This window comes from Lacerta agilis, chromosome 10 (assembly GCF_009819535.1).
Source record: "Lacerta agilis isolate rLacAgi1 chromosome 10, rLacAgi1.pri, whole genome shotgun sequence".
NCBI classification, from domain to species: Eukaryota; Metazoa; Chordata; class Lepidosauria; order Squamata; family Lacertidae; genus Lacerta; species Lacerta agilis.
This window is the reverse complement of record NC_046321.1, coordinates 28,767,088-28,793,147: the sequence shown is the minus strand read 5'-3', so window position 1 is coordinate 28,793,147 and position 26,060 is coordinate 28,767,088. Positions and strand designations below refer to the sequence as shown.

The following is a 26,060-nucleotide window of genomic DNA, read 5'->3' as shown; positions in this document are numbered from 1 at the left end:
GTTTCCAGGACTGAGAACGAATTGATTAATTGCTTTATTTCATTTTTGTTTAAATGGGGCTATATCTATTATTTCTTCTTGATCCCAGCAGTTCTTGGTACAACCTGTAATCTGCAAAACACTTACCAGAGGCTAATACGCAATTACTCCATCTTAAAAGACTGTTGCAAACTGCAGAATCTGGGGATTTAGCATCATGAACTATTTTTTTCTACACTCACCCAACAAATAATTTTCTAAACATCCAGTCTGAAGATGTCTGGAGGAACTCAAAAGCTTGCTCATGTCTTTGTGACATCTTGGTTTGGCCTAACAAATGTAGCATTCTAGTATGGCTTTAGCATCTCCACTGCCCTGCAACTAGCCAACAGGGCTACTTATGTTTTTTATAGGCTACATCTTCCTCAGTCAACCTAGAGCAAATGTCTCCCATTCCATTTGAATAGGTACCAGATTTGTTTGGTCTTCAGACCCTGGCCTCCGTTCACAGGACCACTATTGCTACTGCAAAGCCTTGAATTGTGTTTTCCTTCCGTACTTTCTTGTGGGGTGGGGAAGATGTGCAAGCTAGTATAGAGTTGTGCACAAGATATAATCATAGAAGCTCTAAAGGAACATGACAAATACAGGTGCCTTGTCCAGGTGCTGCTTGATTATATACATAGGTCCTTAAATGCATGAACTACCTACCAGCTCCTAGCCCCCCCCCCAAATCCCCTCAGAAAGAGTAAATCCATTTGAACATTGTTGTGTTGATGCCCCAACAACAACATTCTAGATAACAGCCATACTTTTCAAGGTACACAGTATCACCTCAGACTGCTAAGTCTAGCTACCTGTTCATGGTGCTCAATGCCCATGCTGATGGTGTTCACAAGAATGGCGATCATGATCCCACGGTTGAAGTATTTGCTCTCCACAATTCCCCTCAGTTTAACCCTGACTTCTTGCCACATGTCACTCCAGAGAGCCAGCTGTCCACCTTCTTCTCCATCCTCCTCCTCTTTCTCCAGGTCTGTAGTCCCGGTGCTATCTTTTCTTCCATCTCCCTCCTCTTCACTGGCTCCTCTTCCCTCTTCCTGATCTGAATCAGCGCTCTCAAGCACGGAGAGTCTCCGGGCTGCTTCCCGCTGGGCCTTGTGACATCTTGGGCAGTTGCTGGGATCAGACGTCAAAGTCATGGCAACTGGCTGGCCAAGGCCTTGTGGCACGTAATCGACACAGTTGTGCTTTCGGCAACGTCCTGGGGAATAATAAATACAGGGATCGAATTTAAGGGGAAAGCAGTCATTTTTCAGGACAGTGATACATTTCCGCATCTCAGTTAAGCAAAACAGGTCCTAAACTGTATTGCTAGCCATTTTAAGCATGAAGGAAATTAAGCTCTGGAACCGTCTGCAAAGGGAAGTGTTAGGCTCATCATCACCAAGAGACTTTAATGGAGATTGCTTGTCTCTCAGAGATATGCTCTACTTCAGTTACAATAGATTACACTCAATTGTATTCAGCTCTGTAGTAGGGGTAGGATAATTCTCCAGACTGCAGAAATCACTAAATAAGAGGCCATGGCGTGTGTTATCTCAGGGGTGAAAAAAATATAAAAAATCAAAGCTTCTTCTAGTTATCACTTAAATAAATAGTTTCACTTGCAGAACATATTGCTGAAAAGGTCCTTGCCTGTGTTCATCAAAACTGCTGAGTTTCTACTTAATGTCAGTGTTACCTGTTATATCTGCAGAAAGAACAACAACATGAAGAGAAAGTATAAAACAGTCCAATGTTGCAAACTTGCTCAAAACGTTGTGCTGATTTCAATCTAGAAGCACAGACTTGTTTGCCCCTCTGTTCCTCACTGCGTGAAAATCTAGCAGAAACAGGCAAGAAGGCACAACTTCATGCTCCTTTCTGGCACTACAGGTCATGCCACACTTTTTTTTTTCAAAAAAGATGTAAAGCTAAGATACTTTATACCTGAATATGCAAAGTGTGAAGGCGACCAGTTCATCAGAAGCACAAGTAAGTGAACTAAGCTTGACTGGAACTCCCTGCTGAGTGTGCAGGTTCACCCTGGCAAAAAGGAGCAAAACTGGACAAGCTGATCTGATTTGACAAGCTGAGGAAACCTCTTTAGCTTGCATTGGCAATTGGGCTGTTCTTATAACCAAAGTAATTGTGTGAGATCCAGAGAGGGGTCAAAGTTGAGTTTCAGAGCACATGCTTTGCATGTAAATATCCCCCGGCACCTCTCAATAATAGGTAATACTGAGCTAGATGGATCAATGGCATGACTCTGGGCCAAACTAGATGAGACATAAAATGCATTTGTTAAAAATACAGTTTGCTCTTTTGAAGCTGCCCATATGCATTGATACTGGCAACAACATGGGATTTCCCCACAGTACACATATCAGCTTCAGAGGTGGGTTTGGGGTTTGCTTTTTGTTTTTTTAAACTCGGGACCACAGTAGGGGAGGAAAGAATTAAATTTCCCCTTCCTGTGTTCTGCAATCCCAATAAATATCAGCTACTATTAAAAAATACATGTATATTACTGTAAATAATTATTTAACATTGCATTCAGTTTGGCCCTCAGTATAAGGTAGCTTCCTATGATCAGGCTGTAACTTAGAGGACCCCCCCCCCATTTATTTATCAAATCCAACAGTCTTTATATATTCAGCTACAGGGAGTGGGGTTGAAAGACAGCTGCAGTTATTTGAGAAATGTGCCTTTAGTTTTCAGTAGTGATTGGTGAGCTCCTTATAGCTTGATTTGGAAAAGGTTTGGGGTAAAACGTTCTCCTCATGTCAGAAGAGTCCTTCCCCCCACTCCAAGCCCATTCCAAAGTTTCGGCTTAATCACACGGATGATGGTGTCATCAGAAACATAATTGGGTTTGAAGGCTTCAACCTCCAAATAAACACCCCCCCCCCATGTTCCCTTCTTTTCTCCACAAACTTATAAATGAGTCTCAAGATGGCACCACTCCATTGCTGCCTCAGTTGGCACCATGGAATTTGGGTTGGAAAGGGAAGTGGGCAGCTGTGGTGGTTTGTGGAGAGGGTTGGTACCAGGATGAGCTCATTAAAACCAGGCCCAAAATTTGGTTAGGGTTTGATGTTTGAGTTTGATTCACAAAGGGCTTATGAAGCCAAAACCAGAGTTTGCTATTCTGAACTCACTCCCTTATGAATCTCAGCACTATTATTATTCCTAACATACCACCGTAAAAGTGTGCAAGTTTTCTTTTAGAATGAGGACAGAACATCAGAGCAGGAGTGGTCATGCAGAAAGAAATCATCACCTCTAGGTGATAAAATGCTCTCTCATCATTAGAAAGCCAGAGATTGCAGGTCTGGAAGAAAAAGCGATTTCTTTGCTTTATCCTTTTCCCTGCTAAATTCACCTTGATGGAAAGTTAAGCACTAAAATGTATCTTTGAATGTTGCTGTTCTCAGGCTAGAAATGCATGTTCAAGTACAGCATTTACCTACAGCCTGAGTTCCTTTACTGTTAGGTGCTCCTGGGTCCACAGATGGGCTTGCTGCTGTGGCAGAGGCATTCCTTTTGCAATGCCATCTTGGAATGGATCCTTCAGGAAGCGCAGAGGTGTGATGCCATAGACAAGAAAGGACCAGGCCAACAGGAAAGGGAGCTCAGCAATGGCAGGAAAGATGGGTATATAAGAATCCCAGTAAAGGGTGGTTCATTAGTTGGCATGGTTGGAGAGCTGTATTTCTGGAGCTAGATAAGGTCCAGGACAGCCCAAGAATTCAAGTAACATCTGAGTGACATGGCATCATTTTAAAATATTAAACTATGTTTTAAAATCTCTGAGACTCAACTGTGCTGAAGCCACTGAAGCTATCAGTAGAAAGAACTGTTGGTAATTGCAAACTTTTGGATGCCCTCCAGGATAATTTTACAGGACCATGGCTTGCTTTCCATGCCACAAATGATTTAAAATGTATTTTTTATATTCAACAAATAAGCCGTTCAAAACGTCCTCCTGCGTAGATTTTGCCACTGAGCTTTACTGCAGGCCTGTCTTCCTTAAAAATGCTAGATTACCTCAGTTTTAATGGTCAGTAAAGTCTAATCCTCTTTATTGTAAAATCAGTTTCTGGAAATGTGTTTCCATTTGCCTGCCTCATATTATCTTAAAGCAATTTTTTCCTGACCTACAAAAGGGGCTATTTTTCTCAACCTGAAGATCTGATGCATCCTAGATTAAATCAATGAACAAATCTCTCGCCAACAGATTCTACTCGGAGTTTGTCCAGTGTACGTGCCTTCTCCTCTATGGCCACGACGTAAGAGTTTTCCATTAGCATTGCCATCTCTGTACCTACCACACAGTGTTTTGTATTAGCATAGTGGGTCATGTGTTTTAAGTACTCTGATTCATACGGGTAGTCTTATCAATCGCTTATTTCCTCTCTCTTCCCCCACCACCATCATTCTGCTGGCTTGCCCTCACAAATCTTACTGTATTGCCTCTGGCCTTTCCCATTCATGCTCCTCTTGGCAGCGCTCGGCTCCGTTCGGCCCAGGCGCCGATCCTGCAGGCTGTTGTAGAAGCCAAGGGTGCGGCGCTTGGCCTTGCGTACAATATGGCAGACATATTGGAAGATTTCTTCATAGCAGTCTCCTGGTTCCATGTAGCTGGCCACGGTGCTGGAGGACAGGTACCGTGCTCGCTGCTCCTGCATCAGTTGGTGCTCTCGCTGCTTGGTCTCCGAAAACTGTGTAGCAATGACCACTAGGCATAGGTTGATCATGAAGAATGAGCCCACCTAGGAAACAGAGGAGAAGAGAGGCATAAAGCATGAATTTAGAAGGAGGCAGGGAAACAAAAATCTGGAAGGGAAAAAGGTACAGATACAGTTGAAATGCTGCCTCCTGGAGAAGTATATTTTTTACTTTTATGGAATACTTACATCCTGCTTTTCTGCTTGACAAAAGACCTTCCAAAGATGCATTAGGTTGGCAGGCAACAGAAACAGGCCTTTTTGGGTTGTGGTCCCATATTATGGAACTTGCTCCCAATTTTTAAATAGGCCTTGAAGATGTTCCTATTTCAAGCTGGTTTTAACTAATATTCAGAACGCTCTAGATTGTTTTCAACTATTGCTGTTCTAATGTTCCATTTTAAGCTGCTTTTAATTAACATATGTACTGCTGCAGTTCAATTGCTTCTATGCTGGTGTTTGTAATATTTTAGCACTGATTGTGATTTAAATGTTAGGTTATGATTGTACAAGGAATAGGAATTTTATAGGATTATTTAGTTTTTTAGTATGATTTGAGCTGCCTTGGGATGGTTAGCCCTGTAAGGCAGCATACAAATGATGAAATACATACATACATACATACATACATACATACATTTTAAAGGCAGTGGAAACTCTAGGAGGATGGAAGGAAAAGAGAATGATGATTGGAAATGTCCATGCCTAAGATCCCACTGCTGCTGCTGCTGCTGCTGCTGTGGCTGTAGGAACAACCTTAATTTGGGGCAGGTCCTTATTGAGAAGATTTCCGGCTGCATTCCATGATGGGAAAATAGCAGGTTTACTATTTTTGACTTCACCATTATGCAGACATGGGTAAAGGGCTTTGGCAGGGGGCGTGACTGGAGGGGATGTGATGTCCACTTTGGTTTTGTTCCCTTGATTGCTCTTTACTTGGACTTCCAGTCTCCCCTGTGCATAGTTAAACTATGGAACTTGCTCCAGCAGAAGGCAGTGATGGCCAGCAACTTGGATGGCTTTAAAAGATGACTGGACAAATTTGTGGAAGATAAGATTAACAATGCTATGCTCTGCCTCCAAAGTTGGAGGCAGCAATGCTTCTGAATACTAGTTGCTGGAAACTGCAGGAGGGGAGAGGGCTCTTGTGCTTGGGTCCTGCTTGCAGCTTTCTCATAGGCATCCAGTTGGCCACTGTGAAAACAGGATGCTGGACTAGGTGGGCCACTGGCCTGATACAGCATGCTCATCTTATGTTATTAAGTTCTTAAAGAAGAATCCTAAAATATATCTGTTTCCACGTGTCTTTTTCAACTAATTGAGGTGTTTTAATTCAGTGTATCTCATCTTTCATCTCTCCTTTCCCTTGTGTGTCTATTCGTTTAGGGCAGTGTTTTTCAACCACTGTTCCGCGGCACACTAGTGTGCCGCAAGATGTTGCCTGGTGTGCCGTGGGAAAAATTGTGTTTATTTGATTCCTATTCAAGAGAATTACTTTATATATAGTCAATATAGGCACAGAGTTAAATTTTTTAACATTTTCTAATGGTGGTGTGCCTCGTGATTTTTTTCATAAAACAAGTGTGCCCTTGCCCAAAAAAGGTTGAAAAACACTGGTTTAGGGTGTGAGTCTGCGAAAATGACTCTGCCTTGCCTTTTGTGCTTAAAAATATTATTCTGATTTTAACAGCTCAGGAAAACCAATTTCATTGGTAGCTCTGATATTGGGCCAGGAGCATCTTCATTCCTAATCCTGAATATTAATTTAAATGGTGAGATATCTCTTACAAAGATGGCTCTCAGAAATGCTGGTTTGGTTATTGGTGTGTCCATAAAACTATAGCAGTCAAGGTGCAATTCTGCCTTCATTATAATTAAGGCCTTTTCATTGACTTTGCCTTCTCAGTTCCCACTACAAAAGCCCTTCTTCTTCTTTGGCGATAACTCATAGCTGGGTAAGATTGTCTTCCATAAACACAGTTTTAACAATGAGTCCGTAAGTGACTGTGGAGGCTAATTCTGGATCCACACATCCTTCTACAGTGGGGGACATTGGTTTCCGGGCGTTAGTTGATCACGGTGTGGATTTGCCAAGTGTGCCTTCCTCTTAGCACATTTCTCCCTTGCATCCTGAGTCTGAGTGTCTTCAAAGCCCATGACACCTTTGGTAAAGGCTGTTCTCCAACTGGAGCGCTCACAGGCTAGTGTTCTCAATTATCAGTGTTTATACTACATTTTTTAAGATTTGCCTTGAGACAGTCTTTAAACCTCTTTTGTTGACCAACAGCATTACGCTTTCCATTTCTAAGTTCAGAATAGAGTAGTTGCTTTGGAAGACGGTAATCAGGCATCCGCACAACATGACCAGTCCAGTGAAGTTGATGTTGAAGAATCATTGCTACAAAAACCCATTCCACAACTCATACATTATAAACCAATACAAAAGGGCTATTTACCTCATCGCACACAAGCTAACCCAGGATAACACATGAAAATAAGGGGAAACATCTTTCCAAATGCACTCCGAAGGTCATCTGCCTCACAATCTGTTGGGTAAGGCATACCACACCGAAGAGAACTGACCCAAGAATAAGCATAAAGAGCCAATTCTGCCACCTACTCAAGTCATAAGAAGGGGGTGGGGGAGTGACTGTTTCTCAAACATAATTCCCCAAGTGATGCCTCTGCACTCCTGGCACTCAGCTCACATAGGCAAAGGTGCTCAAAGGCTCCATCAGAACATTCAGTCCAGGAGCTCTTTCAGCATTTCAAAGGGGGCACATTACTGCTAGCACTTGAATAAGCTTTGAAGAACTGAAACGTTCCTGGCCAGCTTCAGTGTTAGGACAATATGCTGTTTCAAAATAATATAGAGAGGATTTTTATTTATTGAAAAAATGGCCTTCAAAGCTGTTCTAAAGCTGTTTTGCCTTTAACCATCTGGTCCTCCTCCACTTCAGCCTGTCCACTCTTCACAATACTGAACAGGGTGTTGGAGGGAAAAAGAAAAGAGGGAGAAAACGCTGTTTGGTTTAAAATAATCCCCTCTGACCTGTAAGGATTTTGCAAAATGCTCTCTGCTTTTCTTGGTTGAAATTGCGACGGTTGTGAGTCCTTTCCTCTTCTAAATGCATTCCCTCACACATTCCTGTCCTCACACATTCCTGTCCTCACCATTTTGACTGAACAGAAATGGTGAAAGTATTTTATGAGTCTTCTGAGAGTAGAGCCTTCCCCAACCTGGTGCCTTTCAGATGTTTGGGACTCCAACTCCCATCAGCCCCAGCCCACACATTGGGGAAAAGCTGTATGGGAATGTACACCAGGACTGGGGAAGCTGTAGCCTGCTAGATCTTGCTGGACTCCAAGTCTCATTGTTTCTATTTATTGTTCATGCTGGCTGGGGCTGATGGGAGTTGGAGTCCAACAACATTTGCAGAGTTACAGCTTCTCCAGCCCCAGTGTAGAATTCCCCACCCCCCACCCCCCGCCTGCAAGTTGGTGGGTGAATGGAAAGAGAAGATGGAATCCAACCTTTGGAATAGTTCAGTGTCACAAACTGCAGCAAGAGCAGAATGCAACCTCATTCATAAAGAGGGAGAAAATGAAATGTTATATGGGCATTTAGTTTAGCTGGTGTAGACTAGCCTCCCAAAGGGGGGTACAGGAAAAAGGAGACATGAGTTTTGCAAGAGACTAGAATCTTCGATTCTCTACAGAAAATGTATAGAGGCATCCAGCACCCTTATCCATAGTAAAAAGGGCACAACAGAACTGAAGCTGATATGGGCAGGAAGAAGGGGGGAAATATATATATACAGGGAAAAATATATATAGGGAACCAGACAGAGGGCCTTCTCGGTAGTAGCACCCACCCTGTGGAATGCCCTCCCACCAGATGTCAAAGAGAATAACAACTACCAGACTTTTAGAAGACATCTTAAGGCAGCCCTGTTTAGGGAAGCTTTTAATGTTTGATGGACTGTTGTATTTTAATATTGTGTTGGAAGCCGCCCAGAGTGGCTTGGGAGGCCCAGCCAGATGGGCAGGGTATAAATAATTTTATTATTATTATTATTATTATTATTATTATTATTATTATTATTATTATTATATTCAGGTTATACTGAGAGGTTGAGGAGGATTTTGGTCTGAGGGTGCTGGAACATTTGCTCTGGACTACAGAAGAAGAGGTTAAAAGTCACACTCTTCACAAGAATGAATGGCTGTGCTCCTTATTATACCACTATTGGTGATGGAAGACGTGTGTTGGAGTATATCAAGATTTTGCTGGCAGAAAAAGTAAAGTAAAGTAAATGTAGTTCTTGTAGGGAAGGGGTGAGAGAAAATTGGTTCAATTTATATTTTAAAACAAACCTATCTAGTGAGTGATTCCTGAGACAATATGCAAACAGAAACAGTTATCCTTTGAATGACACACCTACACAATTTGCAACAGTTTTCCAAGAAAAAAGTGTACGAAAATGCATATATCAGGGGAAAGGATACATAATAATGCATACGTGTACACTAAAATGCTGACAATTTTTTGGAAGGACTTCTTAATTTTTTTAACAACGGATGGGTGAATTTGGAGAACTGAATTTAGGATTGATAAAAAGGGGAAACTGAGAGAAACCAAAACTGATGTGAGAATTGTTTCTAAAAACATGTTTTTTCAAAATGTATATTTTTAGCAAATGGGGGTATTTTGTCTCTTTCCTTTTTGCCAGATCTGTTGTCCAAGTTTTGTGGATGTGGGAGAATTCTGACAAAAAGGGAAACGGGAGCAGAAATTGCTGATATTTGCATATTTGTCCCATGTCCAGATGGAGATCAATCCATTGCAAATGATTAGTATTCTCTGTCGTTGTTGCTTTCAGTCAGCAAAAATATGTATGTCACTCACCCCCCGGTCATTTTGCATTGAGATTCCTTTGCATTGAAAAGAATGGGGTGGAATAAATGACAACACAATTACATAAGTTATGTAAGATTTGTAATTTTGCCACAGTGGACAATGAGACAAATAATATAGTTTTTTATGGAAGATGAGCTGCAGCAGAATAGAAGCAGTGCTGCAAGCAATTACAGGGTAGAATGGAAAACAGTGTCTTCTTACATCCCAACTTCCTATAGGCAGGCAAGTTAACAGCTGTTACAGGGGTTCTTGGAGACCCCATCCAACTGGCTCCTCCAATGATGTGCCCAGGCCTTCGTGTTCTATTTATCAATTCCACGAAGCCAGCATGGACTGTGAACTGTCAGGTAGCATGGCCTTCTCCAGGAGCCACAAAGGTCTGGGTTTTTGAATTGGTTTTCTTTAAAAATGAGGTATGGAGAACATATAAGAAAAACAAGCAGCTCAGGAAAAGGAAACTTGTTTCAGCTGTCACCCTTAATGAAGCTTTTCAATCCCAGTTTAAAATACTCTCTGCTTTCCCTTTTTCATTAGCTTTTATTGCTTCTTTTTAATCACCTACTTAACTCATGCCTGTGGACAGTAGCTTGGAAACATTGCAAGTCTAAGTGACTACATCTCCTTTAGATGAATGTGACAGAATGAAGAAAGAAAGAAAGAAAGAGAAAGAAAGAAAGACTGCAACATAGGTTCAGATCATCAGTGATTCATCAACATCTTATTTGCTCATTTTATCTCAAATTAATTGAAACAAAAAGAAGGCAACCCCCCCAAACCCCAATTCATCTTATTTCTCTTACCATTACTACCGCTTTTTTCTTCTGCCTTTCACTGTGATCCATGTTTCTGAGGTTTTGCCTTAGGCCAGCCTAGTGCCCTTCAGATATTTTGAACTACAACTCCCATCAGCTCCAGCTAGCAGGACCAAAGGCTGCCTAAGGCTGGCAATGGTTGCCATAGACTATAAATTCACTGGACTATGGACTGTAAGTACTTAGCAATTATAAATTACCATTTAAGTGAGGAGAACAGGAGAACAAAATGTCATAAATGTCTCGAGTGAACTCTATAGCTTCTCATTCTAAAAAGGCAATGCTAAATTTGATCCTTGAATTTCCTGGAATGATTTTGCTACTTGGAAAAAGAAAAAAAAGCCAGAACTGGAATTCTTTGCATTTTGGAATGACCTACAATTAACACATTTTGCTTTCTTCAGCTATGTTTGCTACAATGTATGTTTCAGGCTCCTAGATTAATTGACAGGATCCTATCAACTCTGGTGAAAGGACAATTGTACTTACAATGATCAGCAAGATGAAGTAGATGAAGTTGTAGAATGAATGAGCATCCATCACATAGTACATAATCTCCACCCACCCTTCCAGTGTAATCACCTATAGAAAAAGAAAACAAGAACAAAAAATGTAAATAACTACAGAAAGACAGTAATGTAAAGCAGTCAAATCCATTCCAATGAGTTGACTGCTCAAGTCCACGCATTTTGTGTTATTTTGCTAGACTTTCAGTGTTAGGAACCCTCCACTTGCTGCAAAAAAAGCAGAACCCACAAATCCTATAAATCTCTGCAGTCCACTAAAGTAGCACTAATTTGATCTGGGCCAGCAGTGCAGTACTGTATCTTTTCACTATGACATGAATGGAGAGATGGGAGTTTTGCTCCTGTGGACTCTCTGAATCCAGTTGGGCTCTCTGAATCTGACACATTTAGCTGAATGAGAGCCAACCAAAGTTTAGCACTTCTAAGTGAGTGCTGTTCATTTCAATAACGTTTAAGTGTGTCCTTAACTTCTCCAGTGGAATCAATTGGCAGAATATTCAATGTTAGTCTAATCATACTCTTAGATCGCTTCAGAAATTAAAGGAAATAATTGTAAGATTTAGGTGCATTCCCATGTTAGTCCCACCATGTATTGAAGGCCTACGGGCTAGGTGTTATCTAGACATGTAGACCGAGTAAAGCTGTAAACAGAAGTAGTTCTCTCTAACACATTTCAGATGCTTTAATACCAGTTATACGTGCACTTTTAAACATCAAAAGAGAACGGGAATGTCAGGAGTTATACACTAATATCTTTATATTTGGAAACAAGTAGTGAGTTCACGGTTTAAGTGGTAGTTGAGCAGATGAAACATATGGATGATAATCATGGTGGTTCGTATTCTCTGACAGGCTTATTGCAACCCACTGCTGCGCTGAGTAAATACTCAAGGAGCTAAGACATAACAATTCATGACGACTGATTGTCATCCACATTATCAAGCTATTGCTGCAGGTGAATGGAATTTTAAGTTCACCCTATTCCAAAGGCCTACTGAGTAAGAGGAAGTTTTTTTAAAAAAAATTAAAATCAGGTAAAACAGTTGCAACAAGAAAGATATTAAGTTTGACATCCTTATCGGCTTATCCTTATGAAGCAAAGCTTTTTAATCATCATCATCATCATCATCATCATCATCTTGCTGTGCTACCAAATGGTGGTATGTTGATGTAAAGGCACTGGAGGACTTCAACCAAGGACTATTGCAACAGCATACAGGTGAATTATTCCCTGCCCCACCAGGACAGCTCTTAAAGAACTGAGGGAATTTCCAGCCTAATCTTTGTTATGCTGCAGCTCTACATGCCAGAGTTCAATCTGCTGTTGCTCTGGCCCTGACACCTGCCTGGCGCTATATGACTTTCCAGTTCAAGTTGAGCTCCTCAGTCTGAGCAACTCATAAGATGGAGGGACAGCACTACATCTGGTACCTACCTAACTTATATGTGTGTTCCTGACTCTGGCTATTTGGTTCGTTTCTGCCCAACCCCGTGTCCCACCACCAGCCCATCTTTTGACTACATCTCTGGTTCTCATCCTTGTTCCTTGTTTGTCTGAACCAGTGGCTGACCTCTAGCCTGAACCTGACCACATCCTTCTGCCTCTAGCCCAGGGATAGGGAAGCTGTGGCTCTTCTGATGTTTTTGGACTCCAACTCCCATAACCCTGACTATTGGCCATAATGGCTGGAGCTGATGGAAGCTGGAGTCCAAGAACATCTGGAGGACTACAAGTTCCTCATCTTTGATCCAACCCATATAATATTTCCATCACAAAAGTGCTATCACAACATGAATAATACAACATCTGCTGAGACCCACACTACTGTTTCAGTAAAGGACTGTAAATCACTTATGAGAAGAAGTGTAGGTCACATTTATAGACTTAGGACTGGTTCCTGGACATCTCAGTTCAGATTACCTGAAATATAACAATCCATGCATAGCCAATATTATCAAAGTTGATAGCCCCTTTGTGTGGGTTGGCATTGCCCGTGCGGCACTCATTGTAATACTGGTTCCAGTTGACACACATGCCGCTGACGTTGAACTCCTGTCTTACAGAGGTGTAGTAGTAATAGTCATCCTTGTCCAAACAGCAAACGTGGCCTCGCTCCTTCAGTGGGGGGATCTCGTGACAGCCCATGATTCCATTATCTCCTGACAGTGAACAGATGAAGGGCTTTTCATCGTCCTCCTCAGGTTGATAATAGAGAGGAAGGGTGATGTTACCTTGTCTGAGGGGACACAAAAGGCACACTAATTAATTTGTTATTGCAAACACTAGAGTTAATAATAGTCCTGGGGATGGGCAGTACCATGATCACAATAACCTTCCAACCATCTATTACAGGGATGTAGCTTATTAAGGATCCTGAAGTGTCACAGAAAATGAGCTGCTGGTTTCCCATTTAACACTAGCCACAGTTTGCTGTGATGTCTGACTTAGCAAACTATGGCTAGCATTCATCCCTCCAAACGAGAATGATAAAACAGGAAGTTTCTAATTCTAGGGAAACAGAAATTACACAGGGAAAGGAAACAGTGAGAGACAGCAGGAAGGATGGGGAGTGAATGAGTCTGTGGCTCATTCAGGGTGACCCAAACAGTGGTCTAGAGAATCAGCTGAATTGAGCTACAGCCCCTAGCAAAAATCAATTTCTATACATTGGGGAGGTATTAAGAAAGGCCACAGTAAGAGTGCAAGTTTTTATTCATTTTTCTTCCCCAAGTGGCATATTTTCCACATAGTTAGAACTAAAATAGATAGCAGATGTATCCCTCATGCAGCAAATGGGTAATCTGGTGCTGTGCCAGTGTATGGAAGCATTTAACATACATATTTCCTAACATCTGACAGCAATACTTCCCATAATATTGAATCCAAACTTAAAACTGTAGAATCCCACAGAATTCGAGATTTGTAGAAAACTAAAAAGACTATGAATAATCTTAAAATATTACAGCAGAGTCTGGAATGGCAGGATCAGCTGCTGTAGCCATGGACTGCTTCGCCCATTATTTTTCGGAGGTATGCCAAAGATGTTTTAAGTGCAGACCTGAAAATGTAATATGAATGCACCAGACATGTTGCTTTAAAAAAATGTATCATAAAGGTGCATACATTAGGGAGTCAGGATTGGCTGCATCTCCTGCTGTGGAATGTGAGAGATGGCCTGGAGGCTGAGCTACAACTTCCAAATGACACATCTCTAGCATTACAAATCCACAGGGCCTGAGCACTTGGGTCAGGGGCAACAGCCAGGTGATCTAGGCAGCCAACCAGAGATCGTGACCCTGCCTTCCCTGGGTTGTCAGCCAGGTTGTCAGGAAACCTTTTCTAAACAGCAGGGGAGCAACTTAGGGAAGCATGTGTGAGGTTGCTAAGCAACATCTGAAACTGAATATGGTAGAGGAGAAAGCATAGGGGCCTAATAGGCATTTACTGGGTAATTCCAATCAAATGGCCATTTTGTTAGTGATTATCATTCAGATTAAAAAGAGAAGGTTTTGCATGAATCATATGAATCATGCTGACAGGTTTTTTGTTTTTTTAAAAAGACTGTTTTGGAGATAAAAACACATTCTAGCATCTCTTAGCCAATGGCAACCAAGCCTTTCTCAGATGTAAATATTGTGGGAGTCAGGAGGGGCAGAGAGGAGTTGTGGGTGGCGTAGGAGGGGCAGGACTGGGGATAGGAAAGAATTTTATTCTGTTTGCATTTAAAGCCAGATTTTTCTAATTTAAGCTTTCTGAAACACAGCCATCCTTCAAAATTTGCACATAACTGAATTTTGTGATGGAGTTTTCAAACCAAACAATGTGTACAAAAATGGATATATTGGGGGGATGTGCATAAAAATGAATAAACTAGTGAAAGAACATGCAAAAGTGCATTAAATTAGGAAATTGCTTGCAAAAATGTGTACGTGAGTTAAAACTGCATACAAATGTGTGTTAATTGGGGGAAATGCACTAAAATGGTGAATAATTTTCATGAGGATTCGATTTATTGCAAATTGCTGCAGATATTTAATTTCCAGTTTTAAATTTAAGATTGGAAAAATAAAAAACGAAAGACATAAAACAACAAATTATTTGATTCCTAGGCAGGACCACAAGTTTCACTCAGTAGGGGACCCCAGATTCTGGCCACAGGTCAGTCTTTTTGTGGACTGGCAGTCTCTACTTGATGGGACTGCTTCCTTTATCATTTGTGCAATATACAGTATATAAAGCTGTATATAAAGCTAGCAGCACACAGGATGAAGTTGGCTGTTGGTAGCAGCAGCCAATATCAGAGCCATTTTGCCTTTGATAGGAACAGAGCACATTGTGTCATTCTTTAAGCCTGTAATGAAGACATAATGCAAATGCAGCCTTGCAAAAATTCATAAAGCAACATGAATTAGCTACATATATGAAAAATATATTGTTGATCTGGTTCAAGGGTCTTGGTAGGGCTTTAAGAACGGCTTGCTAGGGCTGGTGCTTGAGTTTTTTTTTAAAAAAATAAATCTCTGATTTGGCTATAAGGATGTTTTAAATTGCTGGTTTGTATGTCATAACTATTTATCTGTGTCCGTGTTGTTGTAGTGGGCTGGAGTTTGGCATTCTTTGTTAGATTCTTAGTATATTTTAAAGTGGAAAAGCGAAAAAGAAATAATAAAAATAAAAATAAAATGCACACTCAGAAATGCACACTCAGGTTAGGCCCAGGCTATGTGAAGGACCATATTCTCCCATATGTGCCTGCCTGGGCTCTGAGATCTTTGGGGGAAGCCCTTTTCTTGGTTCTGCTACCCTAACAGACACAGTTGGTGGGGACGCAAGAGAGGGCCTTCTCAGTGGCTGCTCCCAGACTTTGCATCTTTTTAGTAAAAGGAAGACTGCAAAGCTGCTTGCCAGGCTGTCTGATGTGGTTATTCCCCTCTGCCCCCCCAAAAAGCCATGGACCCCTATATATGTTCTGGGTCCCCCCCCCAAAAAAAAACCTCTGGACCTGATTTGGGGAGGGTACAAGGGTGTACAAATGGAAATCCTTTGCTGTAGTGGATATGTTTAGTTTGATCTTTCCCTAAGGTTGTGAATTAGCTCAGCAACAAAGGAAGTTAAGAAGGGGTAAAGATAAGAGAGGATTGCTTCACAGACAGTTTCATCTCCCCGTCACTCACATTGTCAAGTTCTCTTCCATGAAACAGCGGTTTCTCAGCAGACCAGCCCATAGCTGCACCCCAATGATGCCAAAGATGAAGAAGACGAAGAAGCAGAGAAGCAGAACATTCCCCAGCATAGGCAGGGTGTCCAAAAGCAAATTCACCAGGATTCGCATGCCTGCAAGAGGGACCAGGGCCAGGAAAGGAGAGAGGGATAGATCACGGCATAGGAGGAAGGAAGGTAATTGAGAAAAAGAAAGGGAAAGGAGATATAAAACAGAATGGGGAAAGAAAGAAGACATTATGTGGGGGAAATCCTGGATCAAAACAAGGTGGAGGCAGCTAGAGAACTCTATAAAGGAGGTGTGGGGAACTTTTGGCCTTGCAGATGTTGCTGAACTACAACTCCCATCATCACCTCTGGCTTTTGGCCTTGCTTGCTTGGGTTGCTGGGAGTTGTAGTTCAGCAACATCTGCAAGGCGAAAAGTTCCCCATTCCTGTGCAGCAGTTTTGCAGCTCTGAATTAAGTACAGTAGCACGTTTAGCCAAATGGTGAATCCAGGCCTATCTACGCATGTCATATCTGTTCTTATTTGAACATATTACTTATGCAATGTTTCCAAATATATGAGGTGCTTTCAAAAAAATCAGGATGCAAGGGACTAAGCCTCTGGGGCTGCTGACATGATACATGTCTTACAATGTCAGAATGCAAAATGCAAAAAAAAAGGAAGAAAAGGTAATGTGTGAAACTTCAATTTGTTGACAAACCCTACCATGTTTGAGCTAAAATGCATTCTTCACATAGCTGTCAACCTTTTCCTTTTTTGCGGGAAATTCCCTTATTATAGCATTGGGGAAACAGCAGGGAGGGTTGACAGCTATGATTTCTTCATCAGGGAATGTTTACTTCAACGAAAGCTTCTGCTCAGAGAGCCAATAAGAAGGAGCTCCTCAATTATATCCAAGAATGAACTACCGGTAAGTATCACTTAATGAAGAGAGCATTTTAGTTCACAATGCAGTGGCTTTTGCCATGCACTTTTTCTTCTTCTTCATTTCCTTTGGATCTTGATTAATCGCTACCCTATTCTTGTGCATAGAATCTGCAGCATCTTCAGACTACAAAAGCTGAATAAACTTTGGGCTTGTTTCTCTCCTTGATCCCTTTACTCTGCTAAGATAATGGACTAGCCCCTTGGATAGGATAGATTGCACCCGTTTACTAAATTAATTACATTCTCTGTGTTCCCTGTGGTCACTTGAGTTCTGCAAATCCTTCCAAGCATCAATCACATTCCTAATCCCCCCAACCTGCTTCCCTCTCCACAGCTGAGACTCCCTACTGCAGGGGTCCAGGGAATTTCACATTACAAGATGCTGCATGTAGGCCAGCATATAATTAACTAATTAGCTATTTATAACTAGTTCATTACTTCAAATGGCTGGGGAAGGGAGAGGGAAAGATAAGATTAGGATTCAGCGACAATCCCTAGAGGCACCAGTTAATCCCCTTTTTATGCCCACTGTCAAGTAATTAGCCACATCAAGTTGCGCTTTACACTTTGTCTCATTTTCCTGTTTTATTCTGTTCCTGCGCCTGGGAATAAGGGACTCTGAGCTCAAGGAGAGCACCTGGAATTGGGTACAATGAAGGCTTGGGGCATTCATAGATATAGGGGCAATTTGCACAGGTACAGATATTAATTCCCATGAGGGAAAAAAATCCTAAGGTTTTCAATGAACAATTTGTGTCCTGAAACCTCTTTTATTTAAAACCTCTTTTCTTTGAAATCCAAGTGAGAGAAGAAATGAACAGATGTCCAAAACTGTTCACATAACACCACAGGCAAATTGAACAGCACTTACATACAGAATTGCCACTGGTATTAAAATTTAACTCCAGGGGCTTTGATTTTAATCAATGGGGCGACACCGTTTTATAGCCATCTTACCACTGCATGTCTTGTGGAGTTAAAAGTCCCCAGATTGACACCCTTCCCAGCAAAATCGCAAATAACATTGAAATATACTGTCAGTGTTTTCTCTCATTGGCATGGGATTAGACAAATGCATGGACGATAAGGCATCAAGGCTGTATTTCTACCTCCAGAATGAGAGGCGCAATGCTTCAAAATGGCAGTCACTAGGATTCAACAGCAGAAGAGGGCTGTTGACCGCATGCCTTTCTTGAGGGCTTCCCAGAAGCATCTGGTGTGGGAAACTGAATGCTGGACTAGACAGGTCGTTGGTCTGATCCGGCAGGGCTCTTCTTACGACCATATTTGACCATATATATCCAGCATCTTAGAAGGGCAGATGGGGTTGGGGTACTGCGTCACTTCAAGTAGCATAAATGACTGAGGAGAGAAGTGTGGATGTTGAGTCCCAGTTGTGGAAGAGGCCTCTGGCAAGAGTGAGTGGGAAAGGATGAGTACATCTAATGAACCTGCAAGAAGTTCCACATGGGACAAATTTGCAGGGCAATTGAGACTTAGTGAAACTACACTGTTGTAACCCCTCTAGGACGACTCCTTATATAATGTTTCATGCCTAGTGTCATGTCTTTCAGAAGTTATTTCATGAACAAATTTTCAGGGGAAAGTGACACCAAAATAGTCCACCTACTGAATGTTTCTCAGTTAAAAATCGCATCCAACAAATCTAGAATGCTTGCTCATGAAATCACTTCCAATAAAGGTCCCTATAGTTAACATATTTCAAAATAAATTTTCCACTTGTAAATAACCTGGGAACATTTCAGGTCCTCACTGCCTGAACACCACATATCATGCCATAAGTGTCCTTCAAAAGAATGTAAGAATGTGTCAGGCCAGAAGGCAACACACCTCTTCCCTCCTGCAGTTACCAGCAACTGACATTCAGAAGCATTCAGCCTCCAACAGTGGAAGTATTAATCATATTTATATATCACAAGTAAATAAGAATGTGGTGGGAGAGAACCAGGGACAGCAAAATGAACATGGGTAAAAGCAGGGGTCAGCAAACATTTTCAGCAGGGGGCCGGTCCACTGTCCCTCAGACCTTGTGGGGGGCCAGACTATATTTTTTTTGGGGGGGGGAAGAAGAATGAATTTCTATGCCCCACAAATAACCCAGAGATGCATTTTAAATAAAAGCACACATTCTACTCATGTAAAAACACGCTGGTTCCCGGACCATCCGTGGGCCGGATTTAAAGGCGATTGAGCCGGATCCAGCCTCCAGGCCTTAGTTTGCTTACCCATGGGTAAAAGCATTTAGGACCTGCCTTTGTAATCAGTATGGTCTTCAAATGACTGGTTTTAACCCATGATGTTTCTCTTCCTTTCTTCACTGACTTAGGTTGTAATAACCAGCCATATACCCAATCTGGCAAAGCTCCATTAAAAAAAAGAAAAGAAAAAGATTTACTTGTGTTCATACTGGGAGCAATTTCAATTTTCAGTATTAGCAGAAATCCAAAGGCAAATGTTTTCAAAAGAGGAATGATCAAATAAATAGTCATCCCAGCACCTGGGGTTAGTTCAAAACTTTAGCCTCCAAACACCAGCTGTAGCCTTGTTTCTGGGGCACCAAATTATACAGTATTAGTGAGAGTGTAATTGTGAATGAGCTCAGAGGAGATATGATCAGATAGGCACTTAAACACAACATATAGGCTTTGGCCTCCATCCCCTGACTATCAGGATATAGTATCAGGAAACAGTTGCTTGGCTTCTGGAGCATCAATTATTCACCCAAAGAGAGTCTGAACATCTTGCCTGGGGAATATTGCACATACCATTACCAGCTCCTAAGGTTCTGATATGTGCCAATAAAAAGAACAATGGTTAAGTGGGACTCTGCTAGTTTCTCAGATTTCCTCCTCCTCCTCCTCTTGAACAAGCACAGCTGAGGCACAGCATCCCCACCTCACACATGTGTCAAATGGAAATAGGGACGCTTTTTACCTGATGCGAAAAGTCAGCTCCTCACAGTGAGGCAGAGAGAAGCAGCAGCAGGAGCAAAACATGGGCTCCGAGAGTTGACAAGCCCTGCTAAGTAAGTGTGGTGAAAATAGCTTCACATCATGCATTTTCCACTTTCACATAGACAACACCATATCCCTATCTTTTTCTTCCTTCCACCATGAAAATCCATATCCCATAATATTCAGAATGTCAGAATTCATTATATACTAGAAAAACCTGCAATACCTGGCACCATAGACAAGATGGATGCTATTCTGTCAGTCAAAGGAGTCCATTAGGACGATAGGCCTCATCATTCACATTATTATTAATAGTAGTAATTTATTATGTATGCATAAAGTCCCAGCAATGAGGGATAAGCGTAATGAGAAAGCAGGCATTGTGCCCCTATTTAACAGTTACAGCTGGGGAATATGCGTATATAACTGCCGACATTTGTACTACCTCAAGTAGTGGCTTTGCTTACCTGAAGATTACATGCCATCTAGCAGGTGCTTTAGTGAAATCTGGAAAATTTGTATCAAAATTCTGGAAATCTTAGCTTGCATTTTTAGGCTCTCACTGTTAGTCTAAAAAGTGTGTCTTAAATCATTCAGAAAGTACACTGTGCATAGTAGCGCCTCCATCAATGTGACAAAGGGCAAAACCACACCATTTTCTCATCCCGGTAGGCTGGAAAATCCTGTTGCCACAGGGTGACGTGTGAATGGGAGAAACGAACTCTGAGAATAATAATAACTATTCCCCGAAACTGTCTTCTGCTTTTGGCAGTGCATATATTTGTAAAATAATATTCCCATTGCTAAGTCTTAAATGTAAACTGAGATCATAATTAACTGATAGTTATCTCCCCAAATACCCCTTCGCTATTAGCTCAACAGCTGGATTACTCGAATGCAGCATTTGCCAACCTGGTGCCCTCTAGATGTTTTGGAACACAACTCCCATTGTATGAAGTGTGTGAAGGCTACGCTACGTGTACTTTTCGTTTTACAGTGGACATCGCTGGTGGAACCTGGCTGATGTATAGACAAATCTGGGTCAAGCTGGGAAGCTGCATAACACAGAAAGTGCAGCATCTTCACAGCAGACCTAACTATGGTTTGCTGGCCTCCACTTTATTTACATAGATTCCAAGCAATCTATATTTGCTACATCCCTGGGGACTGCATTCACACTGAAACAATCTGGAGGAGACATCTAGACCGGCACTGTCATCTCCAATCCCGAAGCAGACCTTCTCATAAGCATGGCCCTCCAATGACAGCAACTATGCCTGAGGACTTTAATTGTAAAAGCTGCAAGTGGTCATCCAGTTAACCTTCAGAAAGCCAGGTAAGAATGCCCTGAGTGACAGGAAAAGTCAAATTCCTCCTTGCTTCTCTCCACTCTGCCGGGCCAAAGCAAATCCACCCACCTGCAGCAGCAGCAAATGTGGAACAATTTGTGCAACGGCTATAGCACAAGGACACGAACCTATGGTGCAGGGCCTCGGCAGCATGCACAGAGGACCACTGGGAATATCCAAGCATTCTGTAATTACTCCACTGGTAATTCAGGAGGCGATTTTGATTAACACTGTTAGAGTGCGGCACTGTGCACATAGCAGTGTCATTTATAGAGACACAGAACCAAGGTCCTGACTCCTGATCAGTCGGTGCTCATTAAAAAGAGCCAGTGGAACAATCCAAACATCACAGGTAGTCTAAGGTTTCAGCCAAATGTCAAGGCTGCATCATTAATTTTGCCTGATGTACCTCCGAAAATTCTATAATTTGTTTCGGTACGTCATTTTCTTCATTTCCTTTCTTGCCGAAGTATATTGCTGTGCAACAAGTGACAAGCTGTGCAGCAAGCAAAGGAAAATGTGGCTCCGGCGTCTTAAATCTGCACAGTTGGTTAATAAAAGTTGCTATGTGCTTTGGGGTTCATATGGACAAATGGTGTAGTACAAACACAAGATCAGTTTAAATGTAAGTCAACGCCAAGCCTTTTTGGCCAAGGTGATGCTGCTGCTGCCAGTCTGGATAAGAATGGCTGAGATCAGAGCAGCATTTGAAGACAGCTGTAGTGCAGTGGTGGAGTGCAGAGTGCACTCTTCACATGCAGATGGGATTCTGAGTTTAATGGCTGGTGTACAGGACCGGCGCTAGGGCTTCTTGCACCCTAGGCGAACCACCTTCTGGCGCCCCCCCTGCCAAAGCCTGCTTTAGCGGGAGGTGGGAGTGGTGGAAAGGAAAGCAGCAGTTTCTCTGCTGTAGCGGAGAAGCTGCTGCTCGCCTGTCCCGCCCCCCGCCAAAGCCTGCTTTAGAGGAGCCAGGGTGGTGGTGTAGGGGGCAAGCAGCACCTCTCCTGCTAGCCCCAGGGCCGTCTCAGGCACATCTGCCGCCATGGCGCGGTGATCCTTCCGGCGCCCCCATGCATCCAGGGCGTCCAGGGGAGAGCGCGGGCGGCGCAAGCACCCGGCTGCCCGTGGGGGCGGGGGGAGGCCGCCGGCGGGGCCGCGCGGCTCCTCCCGCTCGCTGCGCTGGAAGATGGGGCTGGGCGGCCGGCTCGCAGCCCGCCCGGGAGCAGCATGGGCGGCAGTGGCTGTGCCGCCGCTGTGTGAGCGCCCGCCTGCCCACCCGCCTGTGGGGGGCGGGTTGGAGGGGGCGCCCGGTATGCTGGCGGGCTCGCAGGGGCACCCCTAGGGGGGCCGGCGCCCTGGCGTGCCGTGCCACCAGCCCCAATGGACGAGACGGGGCTGGCTAGCCTGCCCCGCCCAAGCCTGGCCAGCGCCCCCTCCATTTTGGCGCCCTAGGCAATTGCCTAGTTCGCCTAAATGGGCGCGCTGGCCCTGCTGGTGTATTGAGTCCCTTGTGTGAAACTCTAGTGAGCCCCTGCCAAGCAATTTCAGGAAGCGATATTGAGCTAGATTGACAAATGGCCTGACTCAGGTTCTAATGTTCCTGTTTGCCGTTAAGAAGGTTTGGGCAGGAGGAACATGCGTAACCCTTCCCATGCTGGCTGCCATTTTCCTCATGTAACCCTGCCTACCAACTACTTTATAAGAACAGAAAAAGAGCCTGCCGAATCAGGTCAATGGCCTGTCTAATCTAACATCCTGTTCTTACAGTGGCCAACCAGGTGCCTGTGGGAAACCCACAAACAGGATTCAGACACAAGGCCACTCTCTGCTCTTGTGGTTTCCAGCAATTCGTATTAAGAAGCCTTGCTGCCTCCAACCATGAAGGCACAGCGCAGCCATCATGGCTAGTAGCCATCACTAGCCCTCTCCTCCATGAATTTGTCTAATCCTCTTTTAAAGTCGATGTCTTTGTCTAGTCCTCTTCCTGCCCAGTCCAGATCCATGTTTCCAATGCAATATGGATCTATAACTGGGGCTGGGCAAAAGTCCCAGATGTCAGGAGGGTAGTGCAATTAGGATTTTCAGAGGAGCGATGTGCAGTTGTGATGCTGAACTGCTCCCAGACCCCCATAGCATACATACATGTGCACATTAGTTTAGGGGAGAATCAATGTTGCTGGACCACAACTCCCGTAATCTCTGACCATGGGCTATGGTGTTCAGGACTGATGGGAATTGGAGCCCAACAACACCTACAGGGCAGCACATTGGCAGGTTTAGGGGGAAAGATTGCTCACTAATTTATACACTTCTAGTGAATGCTACAATAACATTGGTGCCACTCCCTTCCTTTCTTATGATTGAAAGTCCTTTGGGGGGGGGGTCAGTGTTACAACACCCTCCTTCTGTGGGCTCCTTGCTCTCTCCCAGATGCCTCAGAGCAGATGCACATGCCAGTGGCGGAGTAAGGCTCCGCGGTACCCGGGGCGGCAAAGGAAACGCCCCGGGGGCGGGGCGTCGTGACATCACATTGTGACGTCATGACGCTCCGCCCCCAGGGCGTTTCCGGGGGTGCCGGCGCCGCTTCTGCAGCCCTCTTTTAAGCCGAAGAGCTCGCTTTTAAGCTCTCCGGCTCAAAAGGAGGCTGTGGAAGCGGCGATCCGATGACAGAGTGCGCCTGCGCGCGCAGGCACACTCCATCGTCGGGCCGTGCGCTGCCGCTCCCAGGGTGACGGAGGGAGCGGCAGCGCGTGGGAATGGTGGGAGGGGCTGTCTCTTGCCCCCCCACGTGCCGCCGTTCGCTCCGTTGCCCCAGGAGCAGCAGCACCGCACACACCGTGCGCTGCTGCTCCCGGGGGGGGGACGGAGCCAGCGGCAGCGCGTGGGGCTGACAAGCGCCGGCCCCTCCTGCCACTCCCCAGGCAACGCCGGTCACCCTGGGAGCAGCAGCGCTGCACGGACGGGGTGCTCCCTCGGCCGTGCGCTGTTGCTCCTGGGGTGACGGAGGGAGCGGCAGCGCTTGGGAATGGCGGGAGGGGCTGCCGCTTGTCACCCCCATGCGCCGCCGCTCGCTCCGGTCGCCCCAGGAGCAACAGCGCACGGCCGAGGGAGCACCCCATCCATGCAGCGCTGCTGCTCCCGGGGTGACCGGCGTTGCCTGGGGAGTGGCGGGAGGGGCGCCGCTTGTCGCCCCCACCCGCCGCTTGTCGCCCCCACCCGCCGCTTGTCGCCCCCACCCGCCGCTTGTGGCCCCTGTCGCCCGGGGGCGTACCGCCCCCAGCGCCCCCCCCTAGCGACGCCCCTGGCACATGCTATCCTTATAAGAAGGCAATTCTCGCATTTGCCTCCTATATCAATTCTGGTCTGGAGTGTGAGAGAAACTCTGCAAGATTCAGAAGTGAACTAGTTAGCTTGGAGCCCAACAGGTGCCTCTTCAACAATGGTTTCTGAAATGTCTTGGGAAACTTTTTATTTGCTGTCTTCTTCTCCTGCTGCTTTCATTTCGTGTGTGTGTGTGTGTGTGTGTGTGTGTGTGTGTTTTTCCCTGTCAGCCTCTCTCTCTATTTTCTTTTTTTATTCTTAACATCCTCTCAGTGTGCCTGTTTCTCTTGCTGTTCTCTTCTGACTCTCCGTCCTTATAAGCTGTTGTCTGGAGGGCTCTGTCCTCCCCTCCTCCCTGTTTATCCTTTTCTATTGCCAGAGCAGAAGCCACACTGGCTCACAGCGAGGAGCAGCCAATATGAAAGGGACAATGACCTTTTCTCAGGCAGTCTGGGGTTGGGGATTGGGGAAGCAGCCATTCCACAAGAAAAGAAGAGGAGGGCCTGGACTATCGAAAGGGAAGGGAGGAGAGCAGCAATGGAACAATATTTGGCAAGCAAAGCAGGCCTTCTAGGGCATCAGCTATGAAAAGATTTGATCTTTGCAGCGAAATGTGCAAAGAATGAAATATGCATGAACCCCAGGTGTGTGTTCTGGAGAGAGAGAAAGTTGCAGCCTCCTCACCGTCCTTGTGGGCAGATTTGCAGGGATGAGGCTGTGTCTGTCAAGGGGACCCGGTGGAGGAAGTTTCTAGCTGGCAAATTTTCCCCAGAAGGCAAAGCTTGTGAAATATACTTTTAAATGTAACACTCTGTCACAGTTGGTGTGGGTGTGTAGAGAGAGGATGGCTGGCTCAGGGAAGAGCCTTGTTCTCTAGCGTCACACTAAGACTGAGTTGGTGCAAATGTCTTGCTCACACACACAGCCCCACACAAGGCATCCCATGCTGTGAGCAGCGGACAGGGAGGTTAGGAAAAGCAACTCTTCAAATACCACCCAAACTGAATGATACAGTGGTTTTTTTGGGGGGAGGGGGGGTCTCCCTTTTGGAGCTGGACAGAGTGAATCGACTGCCTGACTCTGGAGGTGCCTCAGGGCCCTTGCTGACAAGCTTCTGTCGACTTCATAGAGTCCATGACTCCCTCCAGACAGCGCCTGTCAACCCCTATTAGCTTGGCTGCCACAGCTGAAGCCATCTTGAGTGAAGCAACCAGCATGTGCCAACCCTCGGGAAAGGGGAAGTGTAGC

The 26,060-nt window shown here is 44.2% G+C and overlaps 1 protein-coding gene across 4 annotated transcripts in view; it reads right to left on the bottom strand.

Annotated features, from left to right (window-relative positions):
* The window catches only part of CACNA1I (calcium voltage-gated channel subunit alpha1 I), a 262,441-nt gene that overhangs the window by 70,199 nt on the left and 166,182 nt on the right, over positions 1-26,060 (bottom strand). For all 4 annotated transcript variants that reach the window (XM_033162213.1, XM_033162215.1, XM_033162214.1 and 1 more), the window contains exons 5-9: positions 16,187-16,346; positions 12,933-13,248; positions 10,974-11,066; positions 4,490-4,796; positions 837-1,243 (exon numbers count right to left, since the gene is read on the bottom strand). In XM_033162213.1, the coding sequence (XP_033018104.1) occupies positions 837-1,243; positions 4,490-4,796; positions 10,974-11,066; positions 12,933-13,248; positions 16,187-16,346 (1,283 nt within the window). The remainder of the gene's footprint in view (positions 1-836; positions 1,244-4,489; positions 4,797-10,973; positions 11,067-12,932; positions 13,249-16,186; positions 16,347-26,060) is intronic.